Here is an 18,229-nt window from a genome sequence, read left to right as displayed (position 1 = left end):
TGTTTCATGTTGAGGTAAAGATGATGTTCAGCTGCATGGCCAAATGGGATAAATGGACATTTTATCAGAGTTGCTAGGGTGGCATCATTTGGTGATTAGTTTCATCTTATAATTTTTACAACTTAATGCTAGCTTGGAAAATATATGTGTAGAAACTGAAAGAATGTTTTATTTGGGGTGGTGGATTCTCATCTGCCCAGGAGTACATCTATGCTTTTTCGAAATTTGCGAAGATTTTCTCAGGAAAATATGCAATTCTGATTTGATATTTAAGGGTTTTCATTATGATTGGGGTTGTTTCATAGTCCTAATGTTATTCGAGTAATGTTGAATAATTTCTGGGCATGCTGTCAGTTTGCAAGATTGAGACACCTGAATTTTGTTGCGATATTGTTGCCTTTATGTGTATTGGGCCGGTTTGTGTTGGGTGCTAAGAAATGTCAGGTATATCGATACTAGGACACAAATACCCTAGCCCAGTATAAAATATTGTTTTTGTTATAGGACATAATAGCAAAATCATTTGACTGCATGCTATTCCACTCCCTTTTATTTCAATTAAATAGACTTAAGTTCTACTTATGTTTCTAAGGCATCAGGTTTTCAGTAGAACTGATTATAACTTGAGAAACCCCACCAAAGCAAATGCTCGCTTTTCAGTGGAAACAGTAAAACACAGGCTTTTGCTGCACATTTACTACTTTGGTGCCCTGTAGTGATGAAGAAGTACAATTGTAAGCCCCATCACTAAGTACCTTTTAAGAGGGATGTTATTGTTATGCCACACTTGGTTTCTATGGTAAGTCAAACCAATATGTTCTTCTTTCCTTCCCCGAGATGCCTGGGACCAAAGAACCTTATCCCAATTTCTCAACCCTGCCATTTTAGAAGCATGACTTACCTCATCTAGATTCAGCTTAATATTCTGTGCGTTCTGCTGTTCGGCATATAAAGACATTATCTAGCTGGGCTCATTCTTTCCTTACAAGAGACAAAGCCTTCTACAGCAGTGTATGTGGGAAAACTGCTGCACAGAACACAAAGATAAATTAGTATGTACAACTCCTGCACATTCTCAACAGGAGCACAACTATTTTTATGATACTTTCAAATTAACATAGGTTCATATGCTTCTCAGAAATCAGTGTTTAGCAGTCCTCTCGCTGACTTCAAATAAACACAAGAGATCAAGTTGGCACTACCTGTAGGAAAGTGCCCATTTTTGCATGGTTACCCCCCACCTTTTGCCTGATACCTGATGCACTTTGACTTTCGAGTGTGCACTGGGTCCCTCCCAATCAGGTTCCCAGTGCCTCTATTCTTTCCCAAAACTGTACCTTTGTTTTCACAATTGGCATACTTCTGGCTCACATGTAAGTCCCCTGTAAAAGGTACCACTTGTACCAAGGGCCCTGTGACCAGAAAGGATCTCTAAGCGCTGCAGCATGTATTGTGCCACCCTCAACGCCACATCACCAAACACTTGCCCACTGCCATTGCAGACTGTGTGTTTTGGTGCAGACAAAACTTAAGAGTCAATATGGCAAAGAACCCAAGGTTCCATGCCCACAAACCACTGCCTGTGGCATAGGTAAGTCACTCCTCACATCCCTAAGGCAGGGTGCACTATACTACCGGTGAGTGCATAGCTGCATGTGCAGTGTACCCCTACAGTGTCTGTGCCCATTCACAGACATTGTAAGTGCAGTGGAGCCATATTGAGATCATGGGCTGGGAGTTTGTCATTATGAACTCCACAGCTCCATGATGGCTTTACTGAATGCTAAGGAGTTTGGTACCAAACTCCTCAGCATAATAAATCCACTCTGATGCCAGTGTTGGATTTATTACAAAATGCACTCAGAGGGCTTAGAGCTGCCGTCTGAAAAACAACGAACTCCCTAGTGTACAGGTGACTGGTCTGCACCAGCTTGCCACATACAGACATGTTTCTGACCCCCTGAGGAGGGAGCCCTTGTGCTCTCTTGGGTCAGAAACAAAGCCTGCTTGGGATGGAGATGCTTCTCAACTATCCCCAAGCAGGAACAGCATCTAGGGCGGTGAGCCTCAAAGGCTTCCTGCTCTTTGTTATGCTGACCAGGGCCTCTCCAGCTAGTGGAGATGCCCGTCCCCTGCTCAAGCCCTACGTTTGGCAGCAAGATCGGCTGGAAAAAATTAGTAGTTAAGAGAGGTGTATCTCCTCTCTGTCAGGACAACCCCTAAGGTGCCCTCAACCGAGGTGACCCCATCCTTAGTAAATCCTCCTTCTTGAATGGAAGGATTCTGCCCAATCAGGTTAGGGGATGCCCCCTCCCTAAAGGGAGGGGAGATACAAAGGGTGGAGTCACCCTAAAGGCAAGTATACCAATAGCACCCAGCTGCCAGTACCTGTAGCGCCCCTAAGTTCAGTATTTAGGGGCACCCCTGAACCTTGATCCAAAGATTCCTGTGACCTAAGAAGAAAAGGATGAAGAAGACGCTGTGCAGCCGAGCTTGGAAGACGACTACTGATTTGGCGCCAGCTCGACCGGCCTGTCTCCTGTTCAAAGACCCTGCGAAGAAGATGACGCCTGTCCTGTGGCCAGTGACCTCCAAGAGCTCCAGGAAGACTGCCATGCTTTAACAAAGACCAGATCTCCCAAGGATAGCGGTCCTGTCCAGAAACCTCCAACATCAAGGACTCAGGATCCAGGCGGATCTGCGACGCCTGCCCCTTTTGCACCTGACGCCCATAGCCAGAGTCTGTGTGGCTTACCTGTCCATTGATGTCTCCCCAGTGATCCAGACCTCGATTCCATTGGTGGCTGACCTCTCCTGAACAAAATTAAGTTGCCTGCAGCCTCTACATGAAGGGTCCGCCTCTCCACTACCGGCTCCGGTAAAGAAAATACGACACCCAAGGGCACCCCGGCATCCTCCGCCCCCAATTTTGGGGAGCCTAGTTGACAGTGCCCAGCCTTCGACATCTCAACTTGCCTTCCCTACCGGTGGCTACCTTCATCCAGCCTCCTGATCTGAGCCTGCAGCCTCTTTGCGCAACCAAGAATCCCCATTAAAGAGCATTGGGTGCCCGACGCTGATTAGCACCCTGCACTCAGCCGCCTCTGTGCCACTGGTGTTGTAGCTTTGGTGCTGCCTTGCGCCCCCCCTATGCTCACCTTAACCCCTGGTGCCGGTGTCCTGAAGCCACGGGTACCTACCTGCACCTCTAGTGGGTTCTCCCAGTCTCCATTGACCAACATTGGGCCCAGTGACCTCTGCACCCGGCTGCCCCAGTGCCGCTGGTGGTGCAGTGCCTACCATAATCTGAACCTTCACCAGTGTTTGTCTAACCCCCCAAAGACTGGAAAAGTAAGTCTTGCACTTACCTATTAATACATATAACTTTTTTCTTCCCATAGGATTGCATTTAAACTGTATATCTTTTACAACTGCTAAGTTCCACTGTTTCTAATTGACAATACAAAAGAAATTCTATTACTGTGAAGCATTTATACTGCCTTGCAAAACAATCCCTACTGCATTCTGAAAAGTATTACTACTCTGGAAACTGTTACTTACCTGCAACTGAGTTCCTCCTGGTTCTAAAAAAAATAACAAAGTAATGACTTTTTGTACAAAACAATTGGTCTTGACTCAGTTTTTAAGTGTATGTAATCATTTCTTGCCTGACTGTGTACAACAAATACTTAATACAACCCACTGATAAGCCTAACTGCTCGACCCCACTACCACAAATAGAGATTTTAGTTTTATCTACTTAAGCCTCTGGGGATCCACCAGACTCTGTGCACACTATACCTTACTTTGGTATAATATATACAGAGCCAGCTTCCTACACTACCTGAATAATGTAAACAATATGGGGAAAGGGAAGTGAAAGCTTCACAAATGAACACAGATCTTTCTGGTCTTCCTACATTTAGCAGTTCATCTCTTATGCCTCACTAGTTGAATACATTCACAGCGTGACCAATGCAGTCTAATGATCAAAGGTCTCCTGTTGACCATAACGTTTATTTTCTACGTCTACTGTTTTTCTATATAGCAGTACAATTCGCTGTCGAAGAAGGCCATATAGCCAACACTATGTATATGCATCATTAACAGGTTTCTCCCCTGTGACCAGGGAGAGCAGCATTAGGCCCAAATTACTGAAATAATACAAGTATTAGTTAATTCCTTTCTTGATATGTAGAGACAAAGAATATTATATCATACCACTGGCTTGGAATAGTGGAATACAGATCACCTCACAAAGTATACCTTTTGGGCAACCATTGCAATTTGACTAATGAAAAGAGCATCAGGATTGTGTGTTAAACGCCCACCTTTAACATTTTATTTGCTGCAACCAAATCTTAATAAGGTGTAAACACAGTTACAACTAGGTGCATCCTTGTCATGTGGTGGGACTGGCCTCCTGGAAGGAGGATTGTCAGTGGTGGAAAACAAAATAGGAAGGGAAGTTAGAGAAACAGTGATATATTACATCAAAGGGCACACTTGAAGACATGATAGAAGGATGGTAAGAAGCGCTGGAAAGAATGAAGAATTTGACAATTGGAATGAACAAAGAAAGCCACCATCAAATTCTTTCGGCCCCAAAAAATGTAAACAACGATACCCACTGATTTTAGAAGTTTTGAAAAGACTGAAAACACTGAAAGAAACGCCGAAATTCACAACAAACAGAAAGATAAAACAGGAATCCTAGGTATTTCTGAAACGTCATGAGGGTCTTGAGTGGTGGGCCAAGCTACAGAATCTTCCTCTAAAAAGCTATTTCATCAAAAGACACTGACACAACTTAGGTGCAAAATGTCTCTCTTTATTATGGGAATTCCATGTAGACAGATATTCAATAATTGGGATTATGGCTGATTTAGGAATATTATCTTTACATCAACATGTTGAATCGCTAAGTCATGGTTTGTGAGCTTTTTGGTGATGGGGTGTTAAATTGAAACCCAGACAGACAACACCAGAGCCACGTAATATGTGAAAAGGGTGGGGGGGCTATGGTTGTTAGCTTTATACATGAAAGTGATACAGCTGTTGTTCTGGACAATAGATGAGTACATATTTGTGACAATGACTGATTTGGAGCTCACAACAGGCAAGAAGACAGGTTCAGTCAGCTTTCAAATGGAGATCAAAAAATGCCACTACAGAAATTCTAGGCTTGAGGATTTCATGAAGTGGCCTCATTTGCAAGTAGTCAGAACAAAATGTGCTGCTGGTTTGGCTTGTTAGATATTCCACAAATGGAGGACTTGGAGAAAAGTCTGACCTAAACTGAAATTTCTGTTTTTTCCAATAGCTCTATTACACAGCGTTGTGCATACGAGCCAATCTGGCAAAGCTAAAACAATGCGGATAGTTCTATACTAGGTTATGTAGAAAGGATATACAGAGCTATTGGAACTCAATGTATTTTTCTTTGGTAAATGGCTGTGGCGGGGGAATCTGTTGCTGCAAAAAAAACGTATAGTCTGTCATATGATCCTCCAAACATTCTGCCTACAGGCCTGGAGGTTGAAAGGAGAAACAAGGCAACTTAAACTCTATAGCTTGACATGATCAACGTCATTCATGTGACCAAAAGATAGTCTACGAAGTCATTTTATTCTAAAAACAAATACATTTGTTAGTTCTATGCAGACTGTAGGCCAGAACATTCTTCAGTTTGCCCTTTCCTTAGCTCAGAAAGTGTTAACTTTGGGGACTGTCAAAGGTTATTGGGTGAAGATCTCTGCATTCCTTTCACTGATGGATCTCCTTCTTTCTTCTTGGGCCAAGATTTTTTAATGTTTGACAGATTATATTTAATCGTAATCGATATGCGTAATCTCTCCATTGAGTAAAGACTCATTACCAGATAGCAGGTGAGCATTCATGTATAAATGTAGGATAAGTGATTAGTTGTTCATTTGCTATTGTGGAACCAAAAAAGAAAAACATGTAATGAAGATAAAATGTTCCAGCTAGATTGAAGTCTCCTCAATCTTTGCTGTAAAGTGTGAGCCAGAGGGTAATACATCCTAATAGGGTTAAAGTAACTGCAATAAAATAACTGTCGGACAGCAACCTGGTAAACACTGCCCACTTTAACTAAAAACTGATCCTATACCATGCGTATATAACACCCTAAAGGATGCTTGATGTTCATACAGATTCTATAACAAAGTCCTACTACCTCCTCACTGCTGCAAAGCAACAATGCTTCTTATTTTGTTCACTCTGTATTTTTATACTTGACTCTGTAGAGCATTAGACGGAACCAAATAGATCTGTGGTGTAATTTCCAGAGGGACGCTTAGTGACTTCATGGCTTTCTGAGATTCTCTTCTGTGAAACAGGTACAGTGTGTTATAGACAGGTCTCCTTTAAAAACGTGTGGTTTTCCCTCAACTCTTGCCTAGAGACCTCTCAGTGCCTCCTGTTCATAGTGACAGTACTGGATGTATAATAACTATAAGCTTTCTCTTCAACGCAGGGAATCCAAGACATTTGGGATATGATTCTGATGTTTCAGACAGAAGCTAGGAATCTAGTCCTGATGCAGACAGTGGTTCCAGCATGAGGTAGATCTGGCGAGCATCATTGTGATCTCCAGGGCAATGCAGTGGACTTGGACTGGTCGGCAGAGGAGAACCTGATTCAGGGAATGCCCTTCTGCCTTCCTCCAGCCGTGGCCATAGTTGTGGGGCACGCTCCAATCGTGACATCCCGGCAGAGTGGCCTCTTTAATGGGTGGATCGTGCACCCTTTAAGACTGCGAGCTGTGCCACAAACGACTGCTCTTCGTTCTGGGTTCCTGTTTCCTTACCTGCATCTTGGTGTCCGTTCCTGCTGTTTTCTGCTTCTTCTGCGTTTTTGCGTCCTTGCTGCTCTCTGTTGAAACGTCGAGTGCTTCGGGTTCGCCATCCTATCCTCTCAAGTGTTTTTTTCAGAAAACTGCTGCTGCACACAAAAAGAAGACCACAGTCATTTAAAGCGGAAGACTCTTCATTGGGGTAACACTCTGCTGGTGCTTGAATTGTAGTACTTATGAAACTGATGTGAGATGTGAGAATTTTCCTGTAGACTCTGGATACAACTTGTTAGATGTGAAATGACTGTACAACACATTGAATAAAACCTAAAAAAGAGAAAACAAATATTAGTACTATAAACATTTTGGATATGAATGTGTGAAGTTGCTTGAACGTTATTATTTTTGTTCGTATGAATGTGCAAAGTACTTGACTTCAATTGATTTACACATTTAAAAACATATTTTATGTTTGTTATGGACTTCCAGCAAGATATGAGGCCAAAGATTTTGTAATAGACTTAATCTTGCTTTAGAGTTTATATAGATGTGAGTAGTAGATATTAGATTAACACATTGATTATATAAGTGAGAGAGATATTATACAATTAGGACTTACTTTGTAGTTCCCTTATTGTAGGTGCAGCAAGTGCAACCTTGAAAATGTCGGTATACCTGACAAGGGAGGAAGGGACACTAGGTAATTAGATCAGGTTTAATCCTAAAATAAGCCAGCCTACAACTGTACTAATTATATACTAAAACATTGTTATTTGTTTTATAGGAGCGAGAAGGTCAAGACAATACAGAAGTCTTGATGTGATATTCTGTCGCCCATCAGTTTGCGTCCCTTCATCCCGTTGGGTCAGGTAGTTTCAGTGCGACTGATCCACTTGATCTATAGGGAAGGTGGGAATTCTTGGTGTAACCATTTCACTCCTGCAAATAAAGTCTGATAAGAGCCTGACAATAGTCTTGATGTATGTATTTAACCTTAGTTGGGGTGCACATCTGGGGGAAACTGCAGATCATAGGCCTCTGCTCTCTAGAGGAGCAGGTCCTTCACATCAACATGCTCAGACTGAGGGACAATTCAGGTTGTGCTCACAGGCTTCCTCCCTTCACAGTCAGAATAGGATTCGGGGGAACCCCTAAGTATTTTCGAGGGGAGTGCAATACTTCTGACCAAAGTCTGGTGACCATTATTGCCCCTTTAAGCAGCACACATATATCCTCTATCCCCAGGCCACCTGCAGCTGTCAAGTGTGGACGGGCAACCAGAAAAACTGGAACATATGATGTGTGTGGTGATACTACTGCCACTGCTAGTCACCTGTTGGGGTCCCATTAAGTTGTGTTGAGGGGGATCCTAAATCCACACATGCTTTGTCACAGTTTTTCCCCTTAATATGCCTGGCACACGCTGCCACATGAGTGCCCCCTCTATCTTACGTCCCTGCAAAGTCCTGCCTCTGTCTAATGAGGCTTAGGTGGGCATTGCATACCTAAGCAAGACACTGCAATCCCAAGGTCCAAAGAGCGTTGCTTTTTCTGACAGTCGTGCTTATTAAGTGCAGGAGGTCGCAGGTGGTGGGCTCAAAAATGGCAAGAGAAAGGAAAAAATCTTAAACGGTCAGTGCTTAATTAGAGCTGGTGGTTTGCCGATGTGGTCTACCAGCACTTATTTTTGGGACCAACACTTATTTTCTCCTCAGCAGACATTTCCTGAGAGCAAGAGAGAAAAAAAAACAAAACGGAAAGGCGGACGAAGAGAAAGACTGGCAGTGGATTAAAGAGGCCTGAGGTGGATTCAGGACTACTACGCACACTTTGTATTCCGCATGCTGACATTTCATGGCACCGGCAATGAGCATCTGAGCAGCATTTTGGGCACTCGTACTTATTATTTTACAAATAAAGCTCTGATGAGGGTACGCCCTCCCTAGCAAGCAATAGTCCCAAAAGCGTATGTGGCACCAAGACAAAGACTCAGCTGGTTAGTGCCAACAGTGTATCATGGGTCTTTCAAAAGTGGTGGATCTGGTGGAGATTTACTTAAAAAGAATGAAGGACTTCACCCACCAAGGTGGCATGCTTCATCATCAGGTCCCTCCTCACCATGCCAACTAAAGGTCAGTTTTGGGGGTTGAGGCTTGTTTTTATGATCAGACTATGACCAAGATCAAGAGAATGAAAGGCAGGAAAGGGAGAAAATAGAAGAAAAAGAATTGGGAAAACAGTTACAAAAGGTGACAGCTCAGATGAAAAAGAAACTGCAAGAGAAGATCAAGAGATAGGAAGCGTACTGTGGTAAAAGAAAGAGGCAGGAGGTGAAGTAAAGATGAGGCAGCTTTGGTGTTCGTCAACAGAGACATCAACCCCTAAGAAAAATGAAGCCCCCAACTAAATGTTTTCATTTTTTATTATGTTACAAATTTTGGACTGCCTGGAGTAGTAGGACGGGGACACTGAAATCTTGATTCCCTAATCAAGGGATAGGGGATAAGTGATGGATAGGGGATAAGTGAATAACGCGAAAGGCCCGAATTCTAGCTTCTCTTGTGCTGACCTCTGCTGTTACACATGTCCTGCTCACAACTTGCTGAGGCCTCCTGGTTGCTCTCCAGAACTCTGCTTCTTTGATGACCATGGCTGTGTGTAAAAATGTGTGCACTGGCAGCGCCATTTATTCCAGTACACAGCTGAAAACCACCCTGGTCTATACATGGACTGGAACGACTTCATGACCTGGCTCTTCGACTGAACGACAGATCCACCACTCCCACTTAGGGCCTTGAGACCCTCACGGGTGAGTAGTCGTGCTTTATAAAAAACCTGATTGATTGATTGACAGTCAGTCTGTCCAGATCTTTATGAACAATATGACCTTGATGTGGTATGTCAACAAAGAAAAAGGGATGGGGTCTCACCTTCCCTGTCGAGAAGCACTCAGGCTCTGGGTCTGAGCATCCCAGAATGGAAAGTGGCAAGCTGCCAACCATCTGGCAGATCTCTGAACAACAGGGCTGATGTCCTCAGTCGATGTCATCTTGCCAACATTAGTGGCTTCTCCATCTAGAGGTGATTCAAGACATCTTTGCCCAGTGAGGCACACCTTAAGTGGATCTCTTTGCTGATCACAACAATGCCAGTTACCTGACATTTTCATGCCCTCCTGTATCCGTTGCAGGGAGCCTTGGGAGATGCATTTGAGTTGAGCTATTATTTTCCACTCCACTAAATGTTTCTTCCCATACTCTTGATTCCTCAGGTTTTGAGGAAAACTCTAGAAGTCTGTGCCCAAGTCATGTTCAATACCCCAGACTGGCTGAGAATGTTGTCGACTCCAACACTTACCCCTGGGTTCCCGCTCCATCTTTTTTTCAGGAAATGGAACAGATTCATCACTTGGTGTACTTCTGAACATGTGGACCCCTTGAGAGCTCATCTGTTTGATATCCCTAAGTTTGCATTTTGGCAGGCACAGTAGGGATGTGCGATGGGCACTGCCCAGGGGTATATTGTAGACTAGGTAGCTTTCTTATGCCTCCTATATCAGTTGTCTCTATTTAAGTCTGATAAGATTTCTTACGGCACTAGCGAACATGTGTCATCTGACTCCCTTTGTTATGCTCCAATGAGATTTAAATTTGGCCACTTCAAAGTTGGCAGTTACATTTGTTGACTTTCAAAACCATTTTTCTGATTGCATTTCCTCAGTGAGGCATATCACTGAGTTGCAGGTGTCTTTCGCCATATACATGTTTTTTCCTGGTCAAACTTGTCCACAGAACTAAAGCGGCTTTTCTTTCCAAGGTGGTGTGTCCCATCCCTATGGGACAATCTATCACTCTTCCCACCATTTGCTCCCCATCCGCTCCAACCAAAGAGGGAGGAGCAGTTGCACCAACAGAAGCACCAAAGAAATCTAACAACCAGGGGCTATTACAGAATATGGTGCACTCTCTTTTTTTGCACCAGGCGCACCTTTCAAATGGTGTGCCTTGCGCAAACAAGGAGAGTGTGCCGTATTATATTTAATGCGCTGCCCCAGAGCAGCCACGAAGACTTGCTGTTCTGGGGGCAGCGTATTCAAGTTAATTGCGGATCGGCTTAGAAACAGCTGCTCTGTGTCTCACTATGCGGGCAGAAACCCGCGTACATTTTTAAGGGCGAATAGAGATCTCCTTGCAGGCGGGTGCAGTGAGAAACTGCACCTGCCTGAAAGGGAATGACTGGGGTTCACCAGGACCCTCTTTTGCCCCCTCCAGAGGGCTGCTGTAATGGAGTGCACTGTCAGTGCGCCTGGGGACAGCCTTGTTGCCTCTGCACCCACACCTGTAATACAGCTCTGGGGCAGAGTCAAAGGTATTGCCTCATTTTTATCTGGCTATGCCCCCATACAAATAAGGAAACAACTTCTGGTGATACCGCTGATGCTATATGTGCATCAGCACTAACTGTATTACAGAAAGGGTCCCGCAAGCATCTGCTGCCCTTTCTGTAATACCAAAGAGCATTGGGCACACAAAGCTAGCGCACATGCCTGTTGGGCCCCCTGGGCACTTTCCATAATACGGCCCCAGTTGTTCTTAAGGAACACAAGTACTTTTCCCTTGAAAAGAGAGCAGCACTTGACAGAATCAAGGCAGAGCAAAAATTGTCTACCCTAGCCTTGGCAAAAGGGAGTGCCTGTGGCTGAGATGACTGGGTGGTAACATGAGCTCCTCTTCACACCTTTGTCAAAGACTATTGTTTGGGCTCAATGGTGAGAAGGGGGGAGTGCTCAGTCCTCCAGGATTTTCTCATCTAACAATTGCTTCAATACTGCCACTGAGTAGGAGTGCTACTTGGGAATCTGCACAAGAGGTGAGGAATCTGCAGATAGAAGTATCCATCTGAAGCAAAAGTTACTTACCTTCAGAGATAATCTTTCCGGTGGATACTCTATCTACATGCACATTCTTCAATGATCCTGCCCACCTGCCAGTTTCGTAGGCAGGAATATGGTTCCAAAAAACAGACGGAACATAACATCAGGGCACCAATGTGGGCGATATCAATTCAGTAATATCACAACAATTCCACTTCTGGTTTTGAGATGGAGCCAGCAACCCCTACGGGGCTGGAGAGGTATGTCGGAGGTTTCCTGGTTCAGACTGGCAATAGAGATATTCAAAAGGTGCAAATTCTTAGGTAAATAAAATATCCACCAGAAAGATCATTACCAAAGGTAAGTAACTTTTTCTTTTCATTTGAAACTTCCCTTGCCATAGGACGAGTTTTATGCTCCCTCAATGTGCAGATTCCATACCTTTCCATATGTGGCATCATAGTTGAATCTCATTTTCTGTAGCCAATTTATGTATTTATTTTTCAACAGGTGGATGTTGCTATGATTAGATGTAAGAAGTTAATTGAACACGATATTGCTACAACTTCTGTAGAACCTGTAATACAACAGTACATTCCATCTTTTGTTAGAGTGGATCTTCTTAAGACGTACAAAGACTTTTTGTCAGGTAATATTCCTGATATTCAGTTATTAAAAAATTGTTCCAGTGAAGTACAGTGCCATATATTATTCTTATTGTTATATAATTATTGTCACTTGAGTAAAAAGGCAGAAACAGCTGAAGATATTTCACTGTAGTTAATTACAATTCAAACATCATGTGCAAAACTCTCAGGTCAGTGGCACAGATTTCTTATTGACCTTTGATCCAAAAAGTATGAGCAGGCAGAGAACTCCGCTTCGCCACTGGAGTGTGCAGAGTTTTGCCTACTCCGCGCTCCACTGACAATGCGGAGTTTAGGCAAAACTCTGACTCCGCAGCGGAGCGTAGTTAGCCAGCCACCCCCTGCTAAAAATAGGCTCCCCGCCTCCACCCCTCCTAATGAAAAATATTTTTAAAAGAATTAATATAGAAACAAAACACACTTACCTCTACTGTGGTGTCTCCGGACTGCCCACCCCTTTCTTGCTGTCTCTCTCTGACAAACCCCTACGTCGGTCGTACTTCTTGGGAGAACTGCGCATGCGAGGCAGAGGAGGGCATCCCAGAGATGCCACAGTAGAGGTAAGTGTGTTTTTTTCTTTATTAATTCTTTTTTAAATATTTTTTATTAGGGGGGGTGGAGGTGGGGAGCGGAGGTCCATTGAGTTTTTTCCCAACTCTGTGGAACTCCGTGTAGTGGCACTACGCAAGCTCCGCCCGGGGTTACTAAAAAGACATTCTTTCAGATTACCTTTCCTGCTGACATCCCTACGATAAATAATTACTTTTCTCATGATAATCTTGAGATTGTCAAAAAAAAATGATTAATTCAATGCCCTACAGTTCACTAATGTGTGAACAAGATTTAAGCGTTATTGCCCGCAACTATTTATTAATCTCCCAGCATCCGTTGTAATTGCCCTGCACCCACACAAAATAGGAAGTACTCCTGAAGCGCAAGTCCTGCTACAGGTCCTAGAGGAGGCCAAGGCCATGCTCTTCCAAGCAGTGGAAGATGGGAGAGATGCAGTAGAGTGGTTTCATTTACTGTGGCCTTACAGCTCCACGGCTGGCTGAGAACATCTGCCTTCCCGGGTGATGTTCAGGCCAACCTCATGGACATGCTCTGTGATGGAACTCGTCTCTTCAGAGAGAAGGCAGACACAGAATTGTAGTGCTTTAAGGAATCTTGTGCTATAGCCATATCCTTAGGCCTCTCAATAACACCTCACACCCAGTCTGCCTTTTCCCTGTTTTGTGGCAATGGGAGGGGTTTTCAGCCGCGTCACCCAAACACTGGCCACCGTGCTGCAGAGACTCCCCAAGTTGAGCGATGATGTAGAAACAGTACATTCCGACCTCATGGAATGGTAGCCAGAAGTCATCTGCTATCCAGCCCCCGGCAGCTGCAGCCTCCAAGCATTCCTAGTTTGGTTCTGCAAGACCACGTCAGTACAGATGGAGGGAGAATTCAATATCATCTCCTCAGCTGGTGGCCCATAACATCGGACGAATGGGTCTTGCAGATCATTCGGGATGACTATTCTCATCCTTTTCTGTCCCTTTCTCCCCCTTTACTGTCAACTCAAGAACGGCTGGTGGAGGACCACCTATTATTTCTCCTAGAGTAAGTTACAGCTTTCCTGGCCAACGGAGCTATAAAGACGGTTCCAGTTTCAGAAGTCGGCAGTGGTTGTTACTCCAGCTACTTTTTGATATCCAAAAAAACAAAGATCCATGTCCTATTCCGGACCTCTGGCCCGCCAATCTCTTCCTCAAAAGGAGAAATTAAAGATGCTCAGGTCTTGTCTGCCCTAGACCAAGGAGACTGGCTGGTAACGTTGGACTTGCAGGATGCTTATTTTTATATCCCCTTCCGGCTGGCCCACAGGCATTACCTGTTGTTCAATGTAGGCCACAAACACTTTCAGTTCACTGTACTACCATTTGGCCTTACCAGCACCCCATGGCTGTTCACCAATGTGATGGCGGTGGTTGCAGCTCATCTGGGCAGGTTAGGGGTATCAGTCTTCCCCTACCTCGACAACTGGCTGTTAAAGTTGTCCTTGCCTCAGGCTGTTGTCTTCCACCTCAAGACCACAGCGTACCTCCTGCATTTGCTGGGGTTTTCTATAAATGTGTCGAAGTCACACCAAACTCCTTCTCAGAAGCTCCTTTTCATCTGAGCTCTTCCAGACACAGTGCAATGTTGGGCTTATCCTCCTGAGCAGCGAGTCTAGGATATTCAGGTTATGATACCAATGTTTCAACCTCTATCCTGAATTGCGATGAGAATGACTCTGAGGCTGCTGGGACTCATGGCCTCCTGCATCCTGTTGGTAAATCTTGCCAGATGGCGTATGCAGGCTCTGCAGTGGGATCTGAAGTTTCAGTGGGCGCAGCATCAGGAGAATGTCTCTGCCATGGTTGAGATCTCTGAGGGAAATGCAAAGGACCTGCAGTGGTGGTTAACAAACCGCAATTGGGTCAGAGGCAGACCCCTCTCCCTTCCTCAACCAGATCTCACAGTAGAGACAGATTCATCACTCCTGGCATGGGGCAGCCATCTGGGAGAGGTGGAGATCAGGGGACACTGGCCTCCGTCGGAGTCGGGGTTCCACATCAACTAGCAATGAAAGCATTCCTTCCCTCTGTCAAGGGGTAGTTGGTTCAAGTATTCACAGACAACACAGCTGCCATTTGGTACTGCAGCAAGCAGGGAGGGGTGGGGTCGTGGACCCTTTGTCAAGAGGCCCTATGCATCTGGACATAGACAGCACAGCAGGGTATGACCCTGGTGGTTCAACACCTGGCAGCTTCTTTGAACGCCAGGATGGACAAACTCAGCCATCGATGTCTAGTGGATCATGAATAGTATCTCCAGTCGAAGGTGGCACAAGGTCTCTTTAAACAGTTGGGAGACCTTTGGTTAGATCTGTTCGCCTACAAAGAGAATGCGCAATGTCGGCAGTATTGCGCGCTGGAGTTTCCAAGATGACTACCCCTTTTCGTCGTGAGTGGAGTCAGGCCTTCTGTACTCCTTTCCGCTCATACCACTTCTGCTCAGAGTTATCAAGAAGATCAATTTCCACCAGGCCCAATTCATACTCATGGCTCTAGACTGGGCAAGGAGAGACTGGTATCCAGAGCTTCTTTAAATGAACATCGATCCTCCGATGAGGCTGCCCCTTCGGGAGGATCTTCTGTAGTAGCATCAGAGAAGGGTCTGAGCCTGTCAAATCTCCGCCTCCTTGCATGGAGATTGAGCGGCAACAGTTGATAGCTATGAACCTCCCTCCCAAAGTATGTAATGTTACCTTGGCGGCCAGGAGGCCCTCCACTAAGACGGTATACGACTGACAGCAAAAATGTGTAAATATTGTACATAATAGTATCTTGACTCTCTTTCCACTTCTTTATCTAATATTCTTTTTATTTTTACCCTTGCCTAGCAGGGCTCTGCTTTGGGTACTCTCAAGACTAATCTTTCTGCTCTGTCCACTTTGCTGCAGCTGAAGGGCCAACCCTCTTCACTCAAGTCCCCTATTGTAAATAGGTTCTTGAAAGGGCTTGTACATATGTTGCACACTTTGCCATCCAAGCCTCCCTACCTTATGAAATTCCTGAATAAGGTGGTACTTCACCCCGTGCCTCATTTCTGCCTAAAGTGGTGACCCCATTCCATCTGGGTAAATCGGTCACACTGCTCACCTTTTTTGCTCCTCCACATCTGGACCCAAAAGACTTCCGAGTGGACGACCAACTCTTTGTGGGTTACTTGGGAGCTGTAACAGGTCAGGCAGTGCAGAAACGAGCCATTTTGTGCCAGATCGTTATCTGCATTAAAGTCGGCTGTGCCCTGGCTAGGAAACAGCCTCCTGAGGGCGTACAAGCCCATTCCACCAGGGAGAAGGCAGCAACCACGACGTTGGCTCATGGGATGTCAGACCTGACCATCTGCCAGACTGTAACGTTGGCTTCACTGCACACATTTGCAAAACACTACTGCCTAGAGTGTCAGGTCCGTATGGACTGGCATTTCACCTTTTGGTCGTGCAGGACTTTTTAGTCTTGTAAATCTGACTCCGATGTCGCAACGGATGCCTATGATGCCGGCAACGTCACACGGAGCCAGACACCTGACAGCACACAGGGGTACTGCTCACTCAAAGGTTTCTGGAACCAGTCTGAAGCCTGGGAAATTCAAAGGTGAGGATCTGCAGCTATATATTGTCTCTACCAGATAATGCGTTACCGAAGGTAAGTAACTTGTTGATTATTCACTTTTTACCCATTCATAGCTTTATGCTATATATGACTTTCAAAATCAATTGCCTCTGCTTCCAGCTAGTATGCAGGGATAGAAGAGCAATGGAGGAGCCATACATAACATGATCACCCACTACCATCTATGCCTTCCCACTGCCTCTCCTCATTAGCTGTGCTAGAGCCAATACTACACTGACAGACACTCAGAGAGCTCTGTCCGAGCAGTCTGGAAATTCATTATGACATTACTACAGTGGGAAATTTCATCACTGCAGTAATTAACAAAATTTATAAACTGTATTCACAAAAGAGACTTCCAAAGCGAGCCATACATAACACGCATATTCCATCACATATTACTTATAGTGGACCTTTCTTGTTGGCAAGAATGTCTCAGTGATTGATTGGAACTGTGATAAGAAATTTTGTCACAGATTTGACAGAAATGATTCCACAATTTGAGGACAGGCCTTATCTTTTACATCTTCCTCGGGGCAAGGCCTGATATGGTAATCTGTGTTAGTGTTATTTGAGCAGTGCCCAACATAAGTCCTATAAGGTCCCATCTATGCTCGATTCTTGAGATAATAATAGACTTTGAATGAGTTCAAATTCGATTTTTATTTTTATATCATATATTGATATCTTGAAAACCTATATCATGAGTGTGTGGCTGCCTTTTTCCAACATAATCTTTTGTTGAACATCACAAAATGAAGTTGTTGTCCTTTTCTGTTTTTATTTAGGAAAATGCTTCTTTAGCCGTTGCAGACTGAGACATAAATTAATATGTTTACGTATGAAATGTAACAACGAAATAATCTGGAGTAATTTACACCATTAGCCATCTCATGTAGGCAAATGCTACCATTCAAGACACGAGGATGCTTGACGCCAGATTGAGAGTCTGTTTACACTCAGCCTTTTTTTTCCATCCTGAGCCTTTCCATTTCCAGCTTGAACTTTCTCTCCTCCCTCCTTTCCACCAACTGCTCTGGGGATAGGCCACAGGAATATACACTGCTCCGTGCCCTGGCCGAAGGCTTCACTGCAGACATCATGTCAACCCCTCAGTTGAAGCCAGCATCTCAGAGAAGCCCTCTACTTGTCCTTCCATCAAATCATCACCTTCTGCGGCCAGTGATTGATGGGCTTCTGCCCAGTCCTTCAGCGAATTTTACAACTCTACCCTACTGTTGGTGCTCTTGGCAGGAAGTTCCCTCTTTTTGCAGATCTCCTTGAGCTGGGCCGGAGTGTAGGCATCCATGTTGGTCAGCTCGAACTCCATCCTTGCAGGTGTGGCTTCAGACACAAGAGGAAGAGTTTGAAAACAACAAAAATAAGCCAAGCAAGGAGAATTTTGTCAGAGTACCACGAGCCTTAGCTTAAGCCCATGGAGTAATCCTGCAGAGACGATATGAGCTGCCTCCACTATTGGGAGAAGGCGGGGGCCCGGGAGAGGAGACCTGTTGGAAAGTAGGATCTTTCTTTTATGGTTACCCCCACTTTTTGCCTGGTGTCAGTATGTTTTGACTGTAGTTTGCTGGGATCCTGCTAACCAGGACCCCTGCATCTGTGCTCTCTCTCCCAAAATGGCTTTGGTAAGTACTTTGGTACCTCCACAATTGGCTACTGGTGTAACCTT

At 44.6% G+C, this 18,229-nt stretch overlaps 1 protein-coding gene across 1 annotated transcript in view; it reads left to right on the top strand.

Annotated features, from left to right (window-relative positions):
• The window catches only part of CFAP54 (cilia and flagella associated protein 54), a 2,172,274-nt gene that overhangs the window by 1,832,944 nt on the left and 321,101 nt on the right, over positions 1–18,229 (top strand). The window contains exon 62 of the mRNA XM_085653834.1: positions 12,201–12,339. Within this exon, the coding sequence (XP_085509960.1) occupies positions 12,201–12,339 (139 nt within the window). The remainder of the gene's footprint in view (positions 1–12,200; positions 12,340–18,229) is intronic.

The sequence above is a fragment of the Triturus cristatus genome, chromosome 4_1, assembly GCF_964204655.1.
Source record: "Triturus cristatus chromosome 4_1, aTriCri1.1, whole genome shotgun sequence".
NCBI classification, from domain to species: Eukaryota; Metazoa; Chordata; class Amphibia; order Caudata; family Salamandridae; genus Triturus; species Triturus cristatus.
Note: the sequence above shows the minus strand (reverse complement) of the source record. Positions and strands in the feature narration are given on the sequence as shown.